This window comes from Ambystoma mexicanum, chromosome 9 (assembly GCF_040938575.1).
Source record: "Ambystoma mexicanum isolate Mex_15411 chromosome 9, UKY_AmexF1_1, whole genome shotgun sequence".
Classification (NCBI taxonomy): domain Eukaryota; kingdom Metazoa; phylum Chordata; class Amphibia; order Caudata; family Ambystomatidae; genus Ambystoma; species Ambystoma mexicanum.
The window spans coordinates 668,596,917-668,616,588 of NC_090931.1; the positions used below are offsets into that span (position 1 = coordinate 668,596,917).

The 19,672-nt window shown below is 44.5% G+C and overlaps 1 protein-coding gene across 1 annotated transcript in view; it reads left to right on the forward strand.

Annotated features, from left to right (window-relative positions):
• The window catches only part of CDK15 (cyclin dependent kinase 15), a 504,364-nt gene that overhangs the window by 455,162 nt on the left and 29,530 nt on the right, over window positions 1-19,672 (forward strand). Inside the window, exon 13 of the mRNA XM_069615506.1 lies at window positions 11,726-11,852. Coding sequence (XP_069471607.1) covers window positions 11,726-11,835 — 110 coding nt within the window. The 3' untranslated portion in view covers window positions 11,836-11,852. The remainder of the gene's footprint in view (window positions 1-11,725; window positions 11,853-19,672) is intronic.

Genomic DNA, 19,672 nt, shown 5'->3' on the forward strand with positions numbered 1-19,672 from the left:
CCGCGGGAAGATAATGGCACTGAAAATCACGAAGGAGAAGCAGAGGGCTATGTGGGAAAAGGAACTGGAAAGATCAATAACAGAACTGCAAGGGAAAATCGTGGCACAGCCCTCTAGAGACCTGAAGAAGACGCTTAGACATACCCAAGGTCAACTTGAGATGCTACGCACAAAAGGTGCGGAAAGGAGCCTACTTTACCTAAGACAAAGGTACTACATAAAAGCAAACAAAGCAGATAGGTTGCTAGCGAGACAACTCCACACAAAACAGAAAGACACTACGATCAAATGCATCACAGCCACGACAGGGGAACTTCACACGCTCACAGAAGACATAGGGGAAGTGTTGTGGGATGTTTTTACCCATGCATCCAAGCCCTACAATAAAACTGTGCAGTGCTGGCATGGAAAACATCATGATGGCCAGAACTCCCCAGAGAGTGCACAGGGAAAACATGAAGAATAGGCTGCCACCCATTTTTGCTTATGTTGTGAGCACAGGAGGGCACTGCCTAACCACCATTGGGCTACACACACAGTAGCCTGAAACCATTGGGAATGGCAATGCTGATTGCCAGAAGCAACCCAGAACTGTGGGGAATTCATTTTCTTAACCCCAAAAATGGTTGCATTACTAGTACTCACCACTATCAGAAAGCCAGCGTTTTAAAACCACCAGACCTTTGTGTAAAACTGAACAAATGAAACAAAACCAGACCAAGGAAAGACTTGCTAAGAGGTGGATACAATGTAAAACTATATTCTGAAATGACTTGAAGGAAGTACATTTTTAATGTATATGTAAAAATTGTCAGTTTGATTTGAATGTAGAAAACTGGGAACAAAAAGTGACATTTAGCTGAAACCTGGCTTAATGAAACTGAATTCTGCCTGACAACTACCCCCGACAGGAGTTGAAACTGGATCAACAGCTGTGTTCCCAGGCCTGGCTGCCAGGCCTGGCTGCATCCTGAGGTCACATGGCCCTGTTGATTGAAAGGGGAGTAGCAGCTGGGGACTACAGGGAGTTGAACAAAGGCCTGTCCTGGACTCAGGCAAATGTTATATTGGGGGCGTCGTAAAAATAGCTTCCTCTTGGCAGAAACTGGAAGGGGCAGTGCCACTGCTAGCAGCTGAGCTTGGGGGAAGTGGATAAACCAGTTTTTCCACCCTGTGATGTGGGAAGCCACACCCCTTTTTTGACCAGAGCATAATTTTTAAAAGATAGATAACTCATAGTGCGGACCTGTCAGAAATATATAAGTAATATCATTATTTTTGTGATTTTTCTGTGAACATTTTAAGAGGCGTTAGGACCCTGTGGTGTATTCTGGGGGGTTGCTAGCGGAAAATAGGGTCTCACTCCAAATGTATGCATGTTAAAAATCTGACACTTTATCATCTGTAACCCATATCCCTGGTGCACATTTGTGTAAAATCTGGAAAGGTTTAGAGGTCGTTATCTGGATGAAAAGAGGAGAATTCTGTCATCAGTGGACACGACATCGTACAAAGACAGGGATCGGATGGTTTGGTGCTACAGAAACTATGTTAACTGGACCTATAATATTAGAAAAATGGTGCATAGATAAATATGTATTTGGGTCAGAAATAGATTTGTGTGCAATCTGACAAGGGGAATTTCCTCTGACCATAAAACCTACAGCATCACTCTGACTCACATTTCCTTCCCCCAATCATGGGAGAGGGGAGAATTGGGCCAATGACAAGTAGAGCGGGGCAGGCTTAGCTAGGCCCAGGCACACACCCTTTTTCAAAACACATAAAAAGAGACTGCTGGGTCAGGTAGAGAAATTCAATTCCATTTTCTGCGGAGCATGCTGACCGACGACTTCACATCCAGAGATCCAGACTTCAAATCCATCAATATCCAAAGACCAGAACTTTACTTCAGAACTTAAAGCAAGGGCCTAAACCCACAAACTGAGAACTCTTCTCAGCAGGCCTCAGCAACCTTAAAATCATTTGTGAACTGTTCCACAGCCGGGCGAGCTGTTTGAATTCTTTTGCCAAGAACAATTGCCAGAGACCAGACCAGAGATCCAGAGTGACCCAGACCTCTGTGAGCAGAACCAGAGAGCTGACCCAGATCACTGTGAAGTGCCGAGACCAGAACCGGAGTCCAGTCCAAAACCTGACCAGATCCGTGGCGAGGCCTATTTCAAATTTATATTGTGAGTACCTAGCAGAACTGTGCAGAACCAATCTCTTAGTTAAAATAATCTAATCCAAACTATTTTAACCTAAGTAGCACTGCCTCCTAGAAATCGTATCATCTGTCATTTTTAAAGCTGCACAACTCTCACCTGTCAATTCTGCAGCTGCAAGCTGTCACCTGTCATTTTGAGTTTACTTTAAATCCGAAAAACTACCTTTATTTAATCGTCCGTATCTCTGGAACCGTTTGGGCTAGGAACGAAATTTAACTTTCATCACGATTCACGCACTCGCGAAATTTACCGCGATTTGAGATTTTGGCTCAATTTCTCCACTTGTCAAAATAGCAGCTCCATTCTTTCTTTTGTAAAAATCTGTTTGCAACTTGGTAATAACTCATAGAGCATTGTTAAAGTGAGCCTGAACTAATACCAACACGCATCTCCCACTCACCCTGAATCTCTATAGGGAATTAAAATCAGTTGGCACATTTTCCCATCCATTGCCATCACATTTAAAAGCATTTTGGGCCTGTGTTTTAAAACTCATACCTGTTTTCTCTAAGCTTGCTGCGGGGGAACTGAATTTCGTATTGTATTTGATTGCATTCCTGAGAACTGTGTGCTCCTCTTTCCATCTCCTTCCATTTCTTACATTGCATAGGGGAGGGGGGTGAATTGCCAGAGAAAAAGTGATTATCTTATCTTTTGCTAAAATCATATCAAGTATTTCTGTACTGCATTTTGTTCCTCATTGCTTTTCCCTTGAAACCATAAAAGTATTTTTGCTACTTTATCCATCCTATACTAACTCCTCATTGATTGTAAAGAAGTGTGCTAGTGCCAGATTACCCATTGTTGATCAACATCATATGTCTAAGTGTACTATCAGATATTAATTTATTATAAAGTGTGATATATATATATTGTTTAAATTCTCAAATAAACCTTTTAAACTTGCAAAACAGAACTACTTCTTGGCTCAGTGGAGTCAGGGGGATTCTAAGAGAGGGGTGTTATATAGGGGTAGTCATCCAGAACTCATGAACTGGACATGAAGATAGATCAATAAGGGTTTCCATTCAGTATCCCAGACTAGGCATTGACTTAGCTGTGGTGTTGAATTGAATCCTCTTACAGTGTTCAGAGAATACTATCAGGAACTTTATTCCACTGATCACCCGCAGGCAGACGCACAGGACACATATCTGAAATCCCTCACCTTCCCACAAATCTCAGAAGCAGACAGGCAGACCTTGGAGGACCCAATTAAAGAAGAGGAAGTCAAAAAAGCACTAAATAACCTCCCAATAAATAAAGCCCCAGGCCGGGATGGCTTCATGGCCCCCTTTTATAAAAAATATGCAGATCTTCTGATTCCAGTCCTGACCAAGCTCCTAAACTCATTTAAAGATAGTGGCACAGTGACCCCCACAATGAACGAGGCGAAGGTCCTAGTATTCCACAAACCAGGGAAGGACCCTTCATACCTGGCTTCATATAGACCTATCTCCCTTATAAACATCGATGCAAAAATGTACACAAAGATTTTAGCCGCCAGGCTCTCCCCTCTACTCCCGAAGCTAATACATCTAGACCGGTCGGGCTTCATCCCAGGAAGACAAACTCACGACAATCTGAGAAGGATCATTCATTTGGTTGAAAAAATTGGTATAAAGCAGACCCCGGCTATTCTACTCGCAGTAGATGCGGAAAAAGCCTTTGATCGGGTGGAGTGGTCCATGCTCTTTAAGACACTGCACTCCATGGGATTTGGGGAGAACTTCATTACAAGAATAAGAGCGAATTATATCGCCCCAACTTGCAGAGTGGCCGTTAATGGGGAGGTAACGGAAACGGTACACATATCCCGTGGAACAAAGCAGGGATGCCCGCTCTCCCCGTTGTTATACGCTATCTTTCTAGAACCCCTACTTCTGAAATTGAGAGAAGCTACACATATTAAAGGGATAGACATGGCAGGCATACAACACAAGGTAACCGCATATGCGGATGATATGCTGCTTGCATTAGAAGAACCGGGCCGAACATTGGCGGCAGCTGTGGGGGAGCTAGAAGTATTTGGGGCCATCTCAGGCTTAAAAATTAATAGAAACAAATCGGAAATTCTAATTTTGGCGGGAGACAGGGGGCAGATAGTCAGAGAAGCTAAAGCACTAAATCTCAAGATAGCAGAGGATGGCATCAAATATCTGGGAATTACACTTACACACAGGGTGGAACAGCTTTATTGGTAAAAACTTCCCGTAGCTCCTCACGAGCATTTGTAGGGATATGGAGAGATGGAACCCTTTGTTGATCTCGTGGTGGGGCAGGATCCAAGCGGTAAAGATGACCATCCTACCAAAACCTCTCTATTATTTCCAGGCCCTCCCGGTAGGCGTACCCAGATTATTCTTTAAAACACTGTCCCGGGTAATCTCAACCTTTGTGTGGAAGGGGAAAATGCCAAGACTGGCTAGGGCTGTCATGTCCACACCAACCAGGGAGGGGGGGCTGTCGCTCCCTCACTTCCAGAAATACTACCAAGCGGCACAGCTAAAGGTACTACGGGAGTGGCTAGGTGATGATCCACAACCGATTTGGGCAGCACAGGACAGAGCAGTGGCAAGAACCCCATTAGTGGAACTACTCTGGAAACATCTGTGAAAGGCACAGTGAGTAAAAGCAGTGGCTGCGAACTCTCAAGTGGTTAATAACCACTGAACAGGTTATCAAGTCTGTTCTTTCGAGAGAGGGGCGCCCGCTACCTTTGCAAAACTATTTTTCAAGGAACCTGGGATTGGTAACACTAGGTCTCCTGGGGGCAACCAGACGTGGTCTCCCTCTCACTGTGCTTAGAGAGGCATCAGCTTCACCTCACTGATGATCCCCAACAAGGGTGAAACACGTGTATGGGGTTGCTGGTGGTACTCTCGTTCAGGTTGGAATTGCCATTGCATTTCGGTGCTGGACTGCCCCTGGGCAGGACAAAGACTGATATGCAAATGGATATCTCCTATCTGTGAAAGGCACAGTGAGTAAAAGCAGTGGCTGCGAACTCTCAAGTGGTTGATAACCACTGAACAGGTTATCAAGTCTGTTCTTTCGAGAGAGGGGCGCCCGCTACCTTTGCAAAACTATTTTTCAAGGAACCTGGGATTGGTAACCCTAGGTCTCCTGGGGGCAACCAGACGTGGTCTCCCTCTCACTGTGCTTAGAGAGGCATCAGCTTCACCTCACTGATGATCCCCAACAAGGGTGAAACACGTGTATGGGGTTGCTGGTGGTACTCTCGTTCAGGTTGGAATTGCCATTGCATTTCGGTGCTGGACTGCCCCTGGGCAGGACAAAGACTGATATGCAAATGGATATCTCCCATCTGTGAAAGGCACAGTGAGTAAAAGCAGTGGCTGAGAACTCTCAAGTGGTTAATAACCACTGAACAGGTTATCAAGTCTGTTCTTTCGAGAGAGGGGCGCCCGCTACCTTTGCAAAACTACTCTGGAAGCAGAAACAGCACAGACACCCCAACATAGGGATAAGCGAAACAATGAAAACAACGATGGAGGCGTGGGACATGCAAACTCGTAGGGGCTTAATGACCACCACGCTAGGACCATTCACCCCCATTTGTAGAAACCCGCAGTTCCCACCGGGGATGGAGCAGGGGGCATACGATTGCTGGGAGGAGGAAGGAATAACGAAAATTGGGGAAATGTTCATCAACAATGAAATTAGGTCATACGAATCCTGCCTCCCACTCGCAGTACGCTCCACTCGGGAGAAATACAGACACAAACAACTCAAACATTGGTTGAGATCCCCGGACATAACGAAGGCAGCAACGAGAACTCTCACCCCATTCGAGAAATATTTTACAACGAACTCAGGGGCAAAGAATTGGGTTTCTACTTTATATTCCTTTATAAATACACAGGATGAAGAAATTAAGTGGTCATATATGATTAAATGGAACAGCACTCTGGAGTGGGAACCAACAAGGAAACAATGGGAGGACCTCTGGACTCTAATTCCAAAAATGACCAGATCTGCTCAAACAAGAGAAATGTGGATAAAAATGGTTACACAGTGGCACTACACCCCAGAGAGACTTCACACTATGTTCCCAAAAACGTCAAGCTTATGCTGGAGGGAATGCGGAGAGGTGGGAACCTGGAAACACATCTGGTGGACATGCAAAGGAATAAAGCCTTTCTGGGAAGAACTTAAGGGAGAAATGGGCAAAATATTTCCAGATGTGGGACAATTAGGAGAGGGTGTCTTGTTGTGTGGAATAAGAGATGACATGGCAAGAAGATATAATAAATCACAATGGAGAAGTCTTATGGGTCTCTTTATAGCGGCATGGACAACAATTGCCCATAGTTGGAAAAAGAAAGACACCCCGCTGATTTTCGCATGGCTCCAAAGAGTCTGGGCCCAGATGGCGATGGAAAAAGTCACACACACAATCCAGGGAACGAGAGACCGGTTTGCAAAGGAATGGGGCGGAGTCCTGGAGTACCTCCAATCAGACTATATGGACCAGTGGTGTCCACACAACACCGGGATCTCAGATATCTTTAATGCATAATGTAATCCCTGTACTAAAGCATACGTGTCCCCAGGGAGGGAGGGGGGGGAGTTGAAGGGGGGATGTTGAAGTTATGTTACTTGATTGTTGATATATCGAAAATAATAAAGATAAATTATAAAAAAAAAAGAAATGCAAATCGGTATTTTCATCCCAAAAGCACACACAAAGAACCAGTTACCTGCCTACATCTACACTCTCCTCCAGGTCAATGACAATATATCACACAAAACAGTTTTATGTTAGCTACATTATTTTCAGGTGCTCACATTTAACGCACCAAAAAGTGTTTATTTTTGGTAGAATGTGATACTTTCATCACATCATATATGAATCATGCATTTGTCAAACGCTGAAACACAAACAGGCAAACCTTTTCACACATTACATGTCGTTATACCTCTTGAAAATACAAAGACCATTTATTTGCCTTTTGCTGAATTGCATTCTGGTATTTGTAGTCTCCCAGTCAAAATAGGACAATAATGCTGCAATTGTACACTTTTTGCTTACCATATGTCTTTCAGGATTTATATATTTGAGTGGGTACCTTACTATGGTATGTGTACATTTCAAGACATCTTCATAAAGCAGAGTATTGTTGAAAGCCAGGCATGGGGTTGAGGAGGGGAAATGATGAAAGGCTAAGGGATAAGAGAGGTTGCAATCCTGGAGACTGGAGACTGGTGGAGTTTGTTTTCATTGATTGTGGCCATGTGCTGCTTTTAAGCGCTTTGAAACACATTGTGTATAGGCGCTATATAAATAATCAATCAATCAATCAAAGGATACATGTGGGTGACCAGTGACATTTTTCAGAGGGTGGACAAAACCCCATTGTGCAAGTTTGCTCAAGCATTTCACTACCAGGATGTCACCCAGGTTGTCATGTTTCCAGTGCAGACACATGCAAATATCATCAAAGCACATGCTCGGATTGGGATTTTGTTTTCCAGGGAATATTTCACTACATATTGCTAGGTTTAAAAAGTGAGCAACTTTTATACTTTGCCAACATATTTATTGGGAAATGTCCTCTCTCAGGTTATTTTTCTGTTGTTGATTACTTTTTTTGAAAGGCCATTGCTCTTTTGTCTAGTGCATTTTCTTCTAAGGGGAAAGGTCAATTGAACTAAATGTGTACCTTTCACTTTAAGATATGTTCACTTACTGTGCATATATTGTTAGGTGCCAGCTTTTGATTTTCGCTATGGGGGCAAATGTCACCACACTGAGTGAAGCGAGGGAGCCGTACCCATCAGGGGTGGACTGGGCACCAAAAGAGGCCCTGGCAATAATTTTAAAAGTGGCCCAATATTACACATTTTCAGCAAGCCTAACCCGTTTTCTATGGGAAAATGTGCAAAATGCCACAAAAAAAGAGGTCCAGGGTGCAGAGGCCTACTGGGAAAGGTCCAGAGTTCCATATAGCCCGGTCCACCCCTGTTACCCATCTCCTTGTCAAAACACCACATTTTACAGCACATGTTGCCGCAGGAATAAGAAAGAAGACATATGATTTACAGGAAGGTCTGAACATCTAACATCTCAGCAACAGGCTCCAAACCCGCTCACTTACCTTTGAAACCTTCTGCTATAGGATCCCCTGCTATTCTACACTGACATATAGTTCTGGCCTGCTCATCTCCTCCAATCAAGGCTCAGGGGGTACACAAATGAGTCTCCCTTCTCATTTTGTAGTGAGCAGCACTCGATAAAACGTAGTTATTATTAGATATATATTTGTTTTACATTAAAAATTATCCTTATCTGTAGCATCTGAAATAAAAGCATATTGCTTATTTGGACAGTATTTATCTTTTATTTATTTTTTACATTTGTAAAGCGCACTAAGCCCATAGGCAACTAGGCACTAGTATAGCCCAAATATATGCCCAATAAAAATAAAAACAATCGTGAATCTTCTGCAAAAAAAGCCGTTTGTTTCAGTTAGCAAAACACAATCACCATATTTTTGCAATGCCTCACACAGATAGTGTTTTCAAACCAAATGTTAAAAAAGACCTTTCGCAAAATGTTTTACCAATTACATCTGGGAAGAGATGTGTTCAAGTTCCTGAATTGCAGACTGCCCTCAACCGTGCTTCGTGCTCAGCCGCTCCCGGGCAAATGCTTTTATTACACTATGCCGTATCTGCCAAAATCAGAAGTCTGTACAAGGTATCCAGCTGTCTGCTGCTTCATAAAAAATGTCTCGCTCCTGATATTGCCATATAGGTAAATATGAATATTGACAATTCATGTACTGGACGTCAGTGTATTTCTCTACTATCTCACGCATGGCAACATGTTTCTAATTTAACTTCCCATGATACATTTAAATACTAAAGACTCATTCTGTGATGTCACTGATGTTACTATTTATGCAAATGAGGGGGGCCCACACATCTTTTGCCGCCCAGGGCCGTACACATTCTAGGGCCGGCCCGGGTGACTGGCTATGGTGTCCAGTCAAAGGATCGAATATAAAGGATCGAATGACCTTTTTCTGGAATGCAAAAGGATCGAAAAAAAGGGTCGAATTATTTTTATTTATTTATATATATATTTTTTAGTTTGGGTTGGTAAAAAAATGTTTTTAATAAAGAAAACGGGGAGTTGGGGGGAACCCCCCCATAAAAAAACAAAAAAAACAAATTCGACCCTTTTTTCGGTCCTTTGACTGTCGATCAAAAGGCATTCAATCCTTTTGTTTTCGACCCTATGACTGGCAACCACTGGCTATGTGAGCTGCTAGTGCATGGTCCGCATTGGCCACATTGTCGCATCGCTCCATGCCAGCTAGAGCGATGCTGCGTTAGGAATATGCGCAAAGTGTCACAGGGCAGTCGGAAAGGCGGCCCTGCCAAATTGACTGCAAGTAACAGACACTCACTTTGCACGCTGGCATAGCGTGACCTGAAATAGCGTGAAATTACCCTAATTAGGCACAACTAGGCCTGGAATGACATGAACATATATGACAAGGCATAGATGCATAACACGGAATTAAAATGCATAACAAGACATAAAATGCACAACATGACGTCCCCACCGCACTGCTCCTTCTCACTATGTAGACCTTTACCATTTTTAATGTATCATTCTGCTTGTGCAGTCTTTCTCTTTGTCCCTCTATATCTCCCTCTCTCTCTCTCTCTCTCTCTCTCTCTCTCTCTCTCTCTCTCTCTCTCTCTCTCTCTCCCTCTCTCTCTCTTTCTCTCTCCACCCCTCTCTCCATTGGATACTTTGTACACAGGTTGCAGAATGCACTGTGAATGACAGATACAGGGTTTGGGCTGCCTAAGTGCAGAGCTAGGTCTTTTGGGAGGCATGAATCTTGGGATTGAGAGAAAGAGTGAAGAGTGTAGCCTGCCCTCGGCCTATGCTACCCTAAGAGGCCAGGCAGGCATACCTGTCTGGCTGCGCCTGTTTCACCTTTATGATTGCGATCACTTCTGGTTTAGTGCCAGTACTCATCCCTGTACTCCTGCAGAGCAGTAGTTATTTCACCAGACCCTGGTTAAGGGATGGACATAAAAGACGTTTGGAAACTGACGTGGCTCGGAAGTGACATTGCATGGGCGGTGGGGTTTAAGCAGGAGCTAGCAAGGCCCGACACTAATGCACGTCAGAAGCAATATCAGAAGCAAACCAGCCTCAAAAAAGAACAAACAATAACAAAGACAAAACGAATTATATAAGTCGCGCAGCCTCAACTCTGATTTAAGAATTAAGTTGCGGCGGCAAGGAATTTAGTTTGAAGCGAAAGTCATCCATTTGACTTGAGTACAACTTTGTGTGGTTCTTTCTTCGTTGATGTAGTTTTGTTTGTATCATGTATATTTCTTTGTTTCTTTATTTTTCTTTGTTGTCATTTTTATGGTTTGTTATTTTTTGAGGGCATTATAAAATGCACTATAACTATGTTGTCTGATTTGTCATGTTTTGTATGTATATCTATGCGAATAATGTGTTCAAATGAACAGCATGCTCCTAGCCCACCTGGCTTATGTGAATTCTTTTTCAGGTATAGTGGACTGCTTTTTGCACCACCTTCTATGCAGTAGGCCGTATTGGTTGACTCCAATGAGTTGGAGCGGGGTAGGGTGGAAGGTAACTAGTGGCAGGTGGGCGCAGGCAGAAGTGATTTGTGGAGTAATAGCGGGAACTCCTGCTTAGGCCGAATATGAGACGAGCATATTGCTGCAGCAATGCTTGCAGGGCCTCCAGGATGCAGCCCGGCTGGGACTTTTGAGCATGCAGAAGTTGTTAACAGTTTTCCTGCATTTTGTAGAGGGTAGGATGCCTGTTGTCTGTACAGATGATTATTTGGTGGGTTTTCAGGTGATAGTCTGGGGTGCAGGCTTATTGTTCTAAGGCTAAGTAGATACATTGTTAGATCCCAGGAGGAGGAAAAAATACTAGGTTTAAAGGGATTTCCTAGAAGTGAGGTGATCTTCAGGCTTACAGGTCTGGAGGTGGTGTGAATTATAAGCTCTATATGGCGTGACCGAGACACATTGGGGTGCTGATGGGTTGGAGGCATAACATAGCTGTGTGGGTTCAGATGGGACTGAAATGGGGTGCATGCTTCAGCGCAGGCCAACAAAGTGTCAGATCAGGAGTCATTAATCTTACATGGTTTCTTGCTAAAGCACGGGCCAGACTGATAAGTTTGTTGGATTGCAGCACATTGCAGCAAAAATACCAAGGTGCCTGTTGCAACCCTCCCACTCTATGCACAGTGATACACATATCTACCTATAAAAGCAACGCACTTCAGAACAAAGTACCCCGGCATTTGATGGCTGACGGTGGGTAGCAAAAAGGCCAGTGTTTAGACTAGAGCTGACAGCGTGCGGTGAGCAAAAAAGAAGGCAGCACTTTACATATAATCAGAACTTCACCTGTCAATCACTGACTCATTGTCTTCCTTGGATTTCAACAGTGCGGTCAGTATTCACTGTGCCGGGAGTAAGGCTGGAACCGGAACTCAGTGACCTTTTCACCCCATGCCCAAAAGTGCAACAGCAATCATGGCTCGATCGGCACCGCTGACCAGAACAGGTCTTCAGGTAAGTGTGAATGTTGATGTTTTTATCGTTCTACGCCTCTGTTAACTAGGGCAGAGTATCCTGCTGATATACGTTCACACAGGCCCTAAACCCACGTTAAATAGCCAGGAGTCCATTATCTGCTTATTTCTTCACTAGTTGTGTCAGATGGTGGTAAACAATCCTATTTCCTCTTATAAAGCTTATATATTCAGTACTAGTGCACCTTTATGGATTATAAAGATCCACACGGTTGAGAAGATCCTGCCCATCCGCAAGAGCATTAGCCCACCTGTCTTTCTTTGGACCTCAGCCTAATGGGGATCCCACAGATCCTTGTGACTAGTACAGGGTGAACATCCCAAAAACAGCTTACAGGCCCCCCGGGACTTAAGGGGGTTCGTGAATCATTTTAACTGTCCAGGATACTGGAGAGATTTGGGCTCTGATTCATGGAATTATTGGCCTGTAAAACAGGGATTTGCGCGCCATTCTGGCAGCAAATCCCTGTTTGACGAATGGGGATTTGCTGGCACAATGGCACGCAAATCCCTGTTTTACACGCAAATAATTCCATGAATCAGGGCCCTGATGTCCAAGAAGGGTCGTTTTCAGGTCCCAACGTCACAGAAAGAGAGCTCAATGGATTACCATGCCTGGTGCAGAAATCTGTGCGCAACCTGTAGATCATAGATTTTAATTTAGCAGGAAAACCCAGCCTTTCGCGCTCCTAAAGTCATTTAAAAAGGAGTAGCACAGACGACCTCATTCTGATGGCGTGGAGAAAACCCACGCAAAACAACGTGTGTGTGTTTCCCCTCTGAACGCACGTTCTGATCCCTCTCTGCATATGCAGAGTTTGGGGTTCCTGAACCTGTGAACCAGAGGGAATACTTATCCTCGTGATGCCTTCGGAATCGGTCAATTTAACCATAGCGTGCCCAAATGCTGGAAATGGGAACATTTTACTGGGGGATCCTTGTAGGGACGGCCTTGTGGTGAGGGCCGAGGGGCGTGGGCCTTGTGGTGAGGGCCGAGGGGCGTGGGCCTTGTGAGGGCCGAGGGGCGTGGTCCCAGGCCAGGACGCAATACAGTGGGCCTCATTGCGAGTCCGGCGGTAACCGAGGCGGTAAAACCGCCTGGTTACCGCCGGACTCGTATTACCATTCCGTTTCTGTGACTCCCGAAAATACCAGGGCATTACAACCCTGGTGTCCCGGGAATTCCGGAGGTGCAATTCGGTAAATCCCTATTCCCATTGAGTCCCATAGGACCTCCCGCCTGCAGGAGTCGGGATCAGGTGGTCCGGAATTAACAGTGGCGGCGGGTTTACCGCCACTGTTATTTCCAGACCGCCCGACCTGTAATGAGGCCCAATATCTCCTCAGAGAACATTGCAGGACATATATACTTGCCTGGAATGCTACAGAAAGCATGTGAGGCTTTGGCTGTTTCTGAACTCAGTTGTCCATGCCGAGTCTACTGGAAGTGTCTGTTGAAACTTCGGATGTCAGTTGCTCTTGCATGTGACAACTCAGCTTTAGGACAGAGCCCTAGGAGTATACTGTTCTGGAGCCGAGCTGTCACACCCACGAGCAGCCTGTTTCAGAAGACTCAGCAGTGCTGCCGAGTCTTCTGAAAGCCGCCTGCCTGCTCGTTGAAGCATGGGTGTGAGTGGCAAGCCCCTGGGTCTAAGGAGATGTCAGCAAGAGAGGTATTGCCGGAGCCCTGCTCTGTTGTGTTCCTGCCCTGAGCGTGCCCTGCTATTCTGCATATGTAAAACCAGGCACACTCTGCTGAAATGAATGTATACATGGTTTCCATTGCCTATTGCTGCTGTTGCCTGCATGTGCACACACCGAAGATCCCCACAGATTCTCTACATCCGGCATGTGTGGAGACAGACCCGAATCGGGGGGAAAGAACCCTTCTGCTCAATGTATCTGTGGCCATCATAATGAGCCTGTGAGCCACGAAGTAATTCCTGTCATTGTGCCCAAACAGTTTAATTTGTGGTTTGCGCAATATCGATATTACCTTCCTTCGCATTGCTCTTTGGTAAGAAAGCTATGTGGGTTAACATATCTGCTGCAGCCATCTGTGTGCAAACAATAAACATATGTTATGTTATGTTGTGTTATGTTACTTTCCATTTATATAGCGCCTTATGTACCATTGGTATGATCTCAAGGCGCATGGTAGGTTGAACGTGCTCGGGAACCGTAGTTCAAGTCGGTAGAAAGAGAGAGAGCCATAAGGTGCGTGTGTGCACCCGATATGTGTGCAGCAGTTGTGTCACTCGTATGATAGCTGCTTCTTAGCGGTAGATGAGGTGTTTGGGAGATCAGGAGTATGTGTTTGTTCTGGCATGGTGTTACCCAGACCGATTCTGGCTGCGTTAGGCCTGAGGAGAACGCCTAGGCTGGCGGGTGTGCAGCCAGCTGTGTTTAGTTAGGATAATGGGGTGTATGTGGCAGGAGTTCGTATGAGTGTGACAGATTTACTCTTTTACCCTTCTGAGGTTGATGAAATGAGTACCACTAAATTTGAAAATAACTCCCAATATTGTGCTGAGTAACAATCCCATTTGTGAAGAGCGGTATATCAGGGTAGCCTTCCTGTTCCTCTTTACACAATACATGCAGAACGCATGTAAATTATAGTACAAATAATGCAAGCAAAATACTGAAGTATCTGCCTAAAACGGTTCTTGTGAAGAGGGACATGTAAGAAAGAAAAGCAGACTTAATCCTTCAGAGATAAATCGGACTAGCTTCAAAGATAAGTGTATACGCAATACACAAAAGGATTCTTAATGTTATATTGTTCAAGCGGCCAAAGGAGAAACAAATTAAGAGAGTTACAAGGGGAACTAAATCTGCATATACTACCTCATCATTTTAAGATGAAACTAAACGTTATAAACATTGCAACCACCCCAGTCCTGGAAAACAAATATCTTTTCTGTAAAGCCCCCCATTCCACTTAGCGAAATCGAAATTGCAGCAGAGAGGAAATAGATGTGAGGAGTCAGGAATGAAACCTGGACACAGGTTAGCCATGTTTTTGGTTAAAGACTTTTATTGAAATCAAAAATATTGGCAAACAACCTCTCTGGCCCTGCTCTAAGAGGAATTTCCTTGCCAAAAACTAAGAATCTGTCTGTGGCATGGTGTCAAAGTCAAAATAGTCCTTGTGTCCAAAGGTTCTATACTGACCCTCAAACTATAAACTAAAGGTGAACATGGAAATGTCTTTAACCTAAGATGATTGCAAAGGAGTTTGTAAACGAAGAATACACAGCTCCAACACAAAGTTCTCCAAGAGAAAAGATTGTTGGCTCCAGGGGTTGGGTTGGCTCCCTTCCTCTGGAATTCTCCTCAATACAAATGATTCTTTGTCTAACAGTTATTTGTGTCTTTCTTGGCCCACAGCAGTACTGTTATTTACAAAGCTGCTTAGCCTTGTAGTTCCACTTCTTTCAAAAAGTTCCTTTTGGTCTGGTACACAGTTATATATATGTTATGGCTTCTGGTAGACTTGCAACTGCCTGTATACTCCCCTGCCAGGACTTCTCATTCACTTGTATTCACACTTATAATTGTCTGGTATACTCTCCTGCCAGGGCTTCTTGTATTCACACACAATTATAACTGCCTGGTTTACTCTCCTGCCAGCCGGTTTACTCTTCTGCCTGGACTTTTTATATTTACATGCTTTTCCTCTTTTACTTCCATAGTTGTGCATACCATTTATGGTATGGCATATCACCTTGATAAATAATTCTATTTGGGTTCCCCACATATTTGTATTCCGTAAAATCATATATTATTAGTGGTTTTATTCACAATATACTTACTTGTTTCTCATTCAGTCTCTTTACTTTCTCTCTTTCTGTGGCTTTATTTATTATAGTTGGTATTAGGTGCGGTCGCTGAAACCCCCCAGGGTTGCCACTGTGCTTGGGTTGACTCATCGGCTCTTGTTATCGTTCTCGCCCACGATCTTGCTTAAGCAGCAAATGTGTACTGCCGGCTTTCCCCTCTGGACTGCTCTTGCTTCGCTTCGGTGTCTCCCGAAGCCCCGCCTCAGCACATGAAACGCTGCTTTCTTCGGGTGCTGCATGGCCAGGAGTTGTCCACTGGCTCCTGGTGTGTCTGCGGCACGACCGGTCCTCTCAACATTTCTCTTTTCCCTTGCTGGTGAGCCGCTCGGCTCCACCGCACTGGTTCGTGCTTCCAGGCTTCACAAGCCTCCCGGATGGATGAGACGTCTTCTTCCAAACAGCAGCCTCTATGACTATGCCTCCTGTCTTTAAATCTCCTGCATACTGAAAAAAACAGAGCGCTCATTGAGCTAGTGGCTCCTTTTGTTCTGCATTCCTCTTTCCCTCTTCCTCATCCCAGTATTTAGGTGATTGTGGTAAAAGGAGTCCATTGTTGTCGGGTGTTGTAGATTACTTGGAAAATCACTTACAACAGTTCTGAATGATTAATCAGTTCTATATGCTAAATAATTTGAACTGAAAAAGGTGGTCTAGGAGCTTCTACATTTTAGACCAGGGATGGAAGTTTGGTCTGTGGAGTGAGCTTAGAGCCCTTTGGATAGCATGCATGCAATGGATGGGATGCAGAATAATTCTGACACCAAATAATCGAACCAACTCAGGAAGATGGCAAACGTTTTCTGTTTTAATATCAATCGTCTAAAACAGGGAGTTACAACGGACATCAACTGACAATCGCTCAAGCTCTCGTACATTTCACCAAAAAATCACATCTTTATACTAAAGATCTTCCGGTCAGCTAGCACAGCGAGTAGAGGGCTTGCTTTGACATCTGTGCAGAGCCTGCCGACACAGGTTCGAATCCCGGCAGGGCCAAACTAAGCCTTTCATCCTTCTGAGGTCGATAAATGAGCACCACACACCGTGGGTAGTAAGCAGCGCTCAGATGCCTGAGGGTTCGCAACGCTATATAAATGCAAAAAAAAATACAAAAATAAAAAAAGTTGTGATAGGATCAAGGGGAACATCTAAGTATACTTTCTACAAGGGATTGGGTTGTGATTCAATCTCTGCTGTCAGATGGAGAACTCGTGCCCACCTCTAGTGCAAGTCATCTTCAACACTATTAAGTACATGGTATATCATTGGCTCTGAAACTATAAGGCCCTTTGTAGAGGAGATCCACTCCAGCCACCCACTTTGAGAAACCAGGACCATAATCACCGAGATATGTGACGTATGAGGAGCAAATAAACCAACAGAGAGCAGCACTGGGGCTCTGCCCACTGCCCATCAGAAGAGCAATACCTGTTGAAGTGCCTATAACCAGACAACCATGGGCAGCAAGGTACCCATTGAGACAACCGTACCAGCAGTTGACACGAAACGAAGACTACTTACAAACTGTCCCCGAAGAGACTCAAGGGCCTTAATGGAATGCGAATGGTGATGACACAAGGTCCTTGACAGGCATACTAATCAACGAAACGGCAAGCAAAGAACGACAAGTAAAGACGAAACATAAGGAATAATGGTGTAATAAACTTAAAAGAAGAAGCGATGTTGCAAAACAAAGAACGTAACCATGAAAGGAGGATGAAAATATGCCACTGGCTAAATGCCTGTAAATAGGCTTGGAACACAAGAAGCTAAGGAAACGGTACTGTTTCCAATGCTTTGTAGAAGGATAGAGCGGCAAGCGCCAACTATATATCTACCTCAAGAAGCACATTATACAAGTGCGACTCCATTTTATAAAATCAGAATTAAGCCCTGGATGGTGGAGGACAAACAGGCCAGGATTCAGATATTAGCTCAAAGTCAGACGAAGGAGCAGAATCGAAACTCAGTAAGAAGCAGCTCATGCCCAGGAATTCGAGGTCAACTCTAGGAAGGGAGGAGAGCGGCAACTTCGAAGAAACGAAACTTAAGAGCATAGCAGCCAGCCAGTGAAGGTCGAGATAAGAAGGCCCAGGCAGGTGGCAAGGCTAAACGAAGAATCAAATACACAAATAGAGGGAAAATGAAGCAGATTCATGGTGAACGGACACGTGACCAGCCAAGCATGAAGAGGTACCAACGTCTGATGTCACCCAGAACCCAAGGATGCCATAACTTTTCCTGATAAGAAGCTACAGTTTCGAGGCCAACCTCAGCCAACTAATTGACACATAGCCCTAAAGTACTGATTGATGGAAGGGAGGCAGGGTGAATCTTGGGGCACACCGCATCTGGGTGTCCATTCTGCATGCTGCTAATTAAAGTGGAGATTTATGTCTAGGGGTGTAACCTACCCAATCACAATGGACCAAATAATCTAGGGTACTATAGCTAGTAGAACCAATGAGACGTCGTACTTGTAGTGACGTCTATCACAAGTGATGTAGAGGGATGGGCTTAGACGGCCACTCGATAAGAATTATCCAATCCTCACACTCTGTTACCATATACAGATATAGCACCTATACTTAAGTTACCTTTCCCGACCAATAGAATTGCATGACAAACTTTGAGTGTTACACGTCAATGATGATGAATTTTGCCTATAAGAATTGCTGTCTGAATGAAGAATTTGGGAGTAGAAGCGAGATGGGCGATCGCATCACTGTTGATTTCCATTTGTTTCCCCGTTGTTTGTACTTGTCATTAAACGGACTTCCCTTTGCCAAACTACTGAGTTGTCCTTATTGATTGGTGTTGGAGTAAGAGAATCCTGCACCTCATCCTCCTCAAGGTGCAGCTATCTCATCTTAAAGTACTAGAGGGCGAGCTCTGATCCCATGGGCCCGTCAGAGGTCCCTCCGCCCTCCTGTACACCTTCATTATATGGCCCTCTACAATTGGTTGGCATGCTCATGCCATATCTGAAACATTCGGGTCAAATAGCAGCATGTAAGCTCATACTCAGTTGCCAGGAGGTGGACATGACTTTACCTCCCCACCCAATTAGCCCAACGTCTCTCATCACCCGTGGCTTCTGCCATGAAGATTGTCGTTGAACTTGGCCTTGCAGTGTATTCTTGTCTCTGGGAATATAAGGGAGGGTGGGCATGCACTATCGGAGTCCTGGAACATCATGCCCAACTCTATTTCCATCCTTGGCTCACGTGACAGGAGACCACAATTTGGCCCATTTTGCAGCATTTAAATGTGTTAATTGAATAAAACTTGGTACGCTTAGTGTTCTTTCATTGCACCTTAACAAGGGATGATTCAGATTCTCACCTTTGCTGCCCTCAAAAATAGATGACCAGTCTTGGCTGCCTTTAGCCTTGACACCAGGCCAGACAGCGTCGCCATTCAAGTCCACGATCTCAGCTAATTCTTTGCTGCGACACAGCCTTCAATCTTTCTTCTCCATGGGTCCAAGCTTAACAAATTCATGAAACCGATGTCCAGCTTCTATACAATGGCGGCTCTGCCTGCAGTCTATTTACTACGTATAGCCAGCTTCTTTGATCACTTAGTCAACTTGCGTTGCTGCATGTTTACAGTTATTGAACGGCTTGCGTTTTCTGCAGTGCGTCACACAGGTGCACTCTTGTTTTTGCATGTGAAAGTTTTCTCAATTCTTAACCTGGTCATCAGTTTCTATAAGATCCATGCATTCTCTTCAGCTAGTCATCTAAGGGAGTCACATTTGTCTCTTGTGGTGTCACTAGCTTCTCTTTCGCTCTTTCTCATATTCCTTCGGGAAGTTCTTCCCTCAGATTGTCATCTCTCCGGGAATACATCTGGTATGGTTTTCTCAGAGGGTACCTTCTTTCGAATATTCTCCGTGGTATGGTCACAACTGCTGGTGTCAAGCACGGCACAGTCTCAGACTTCCAACATA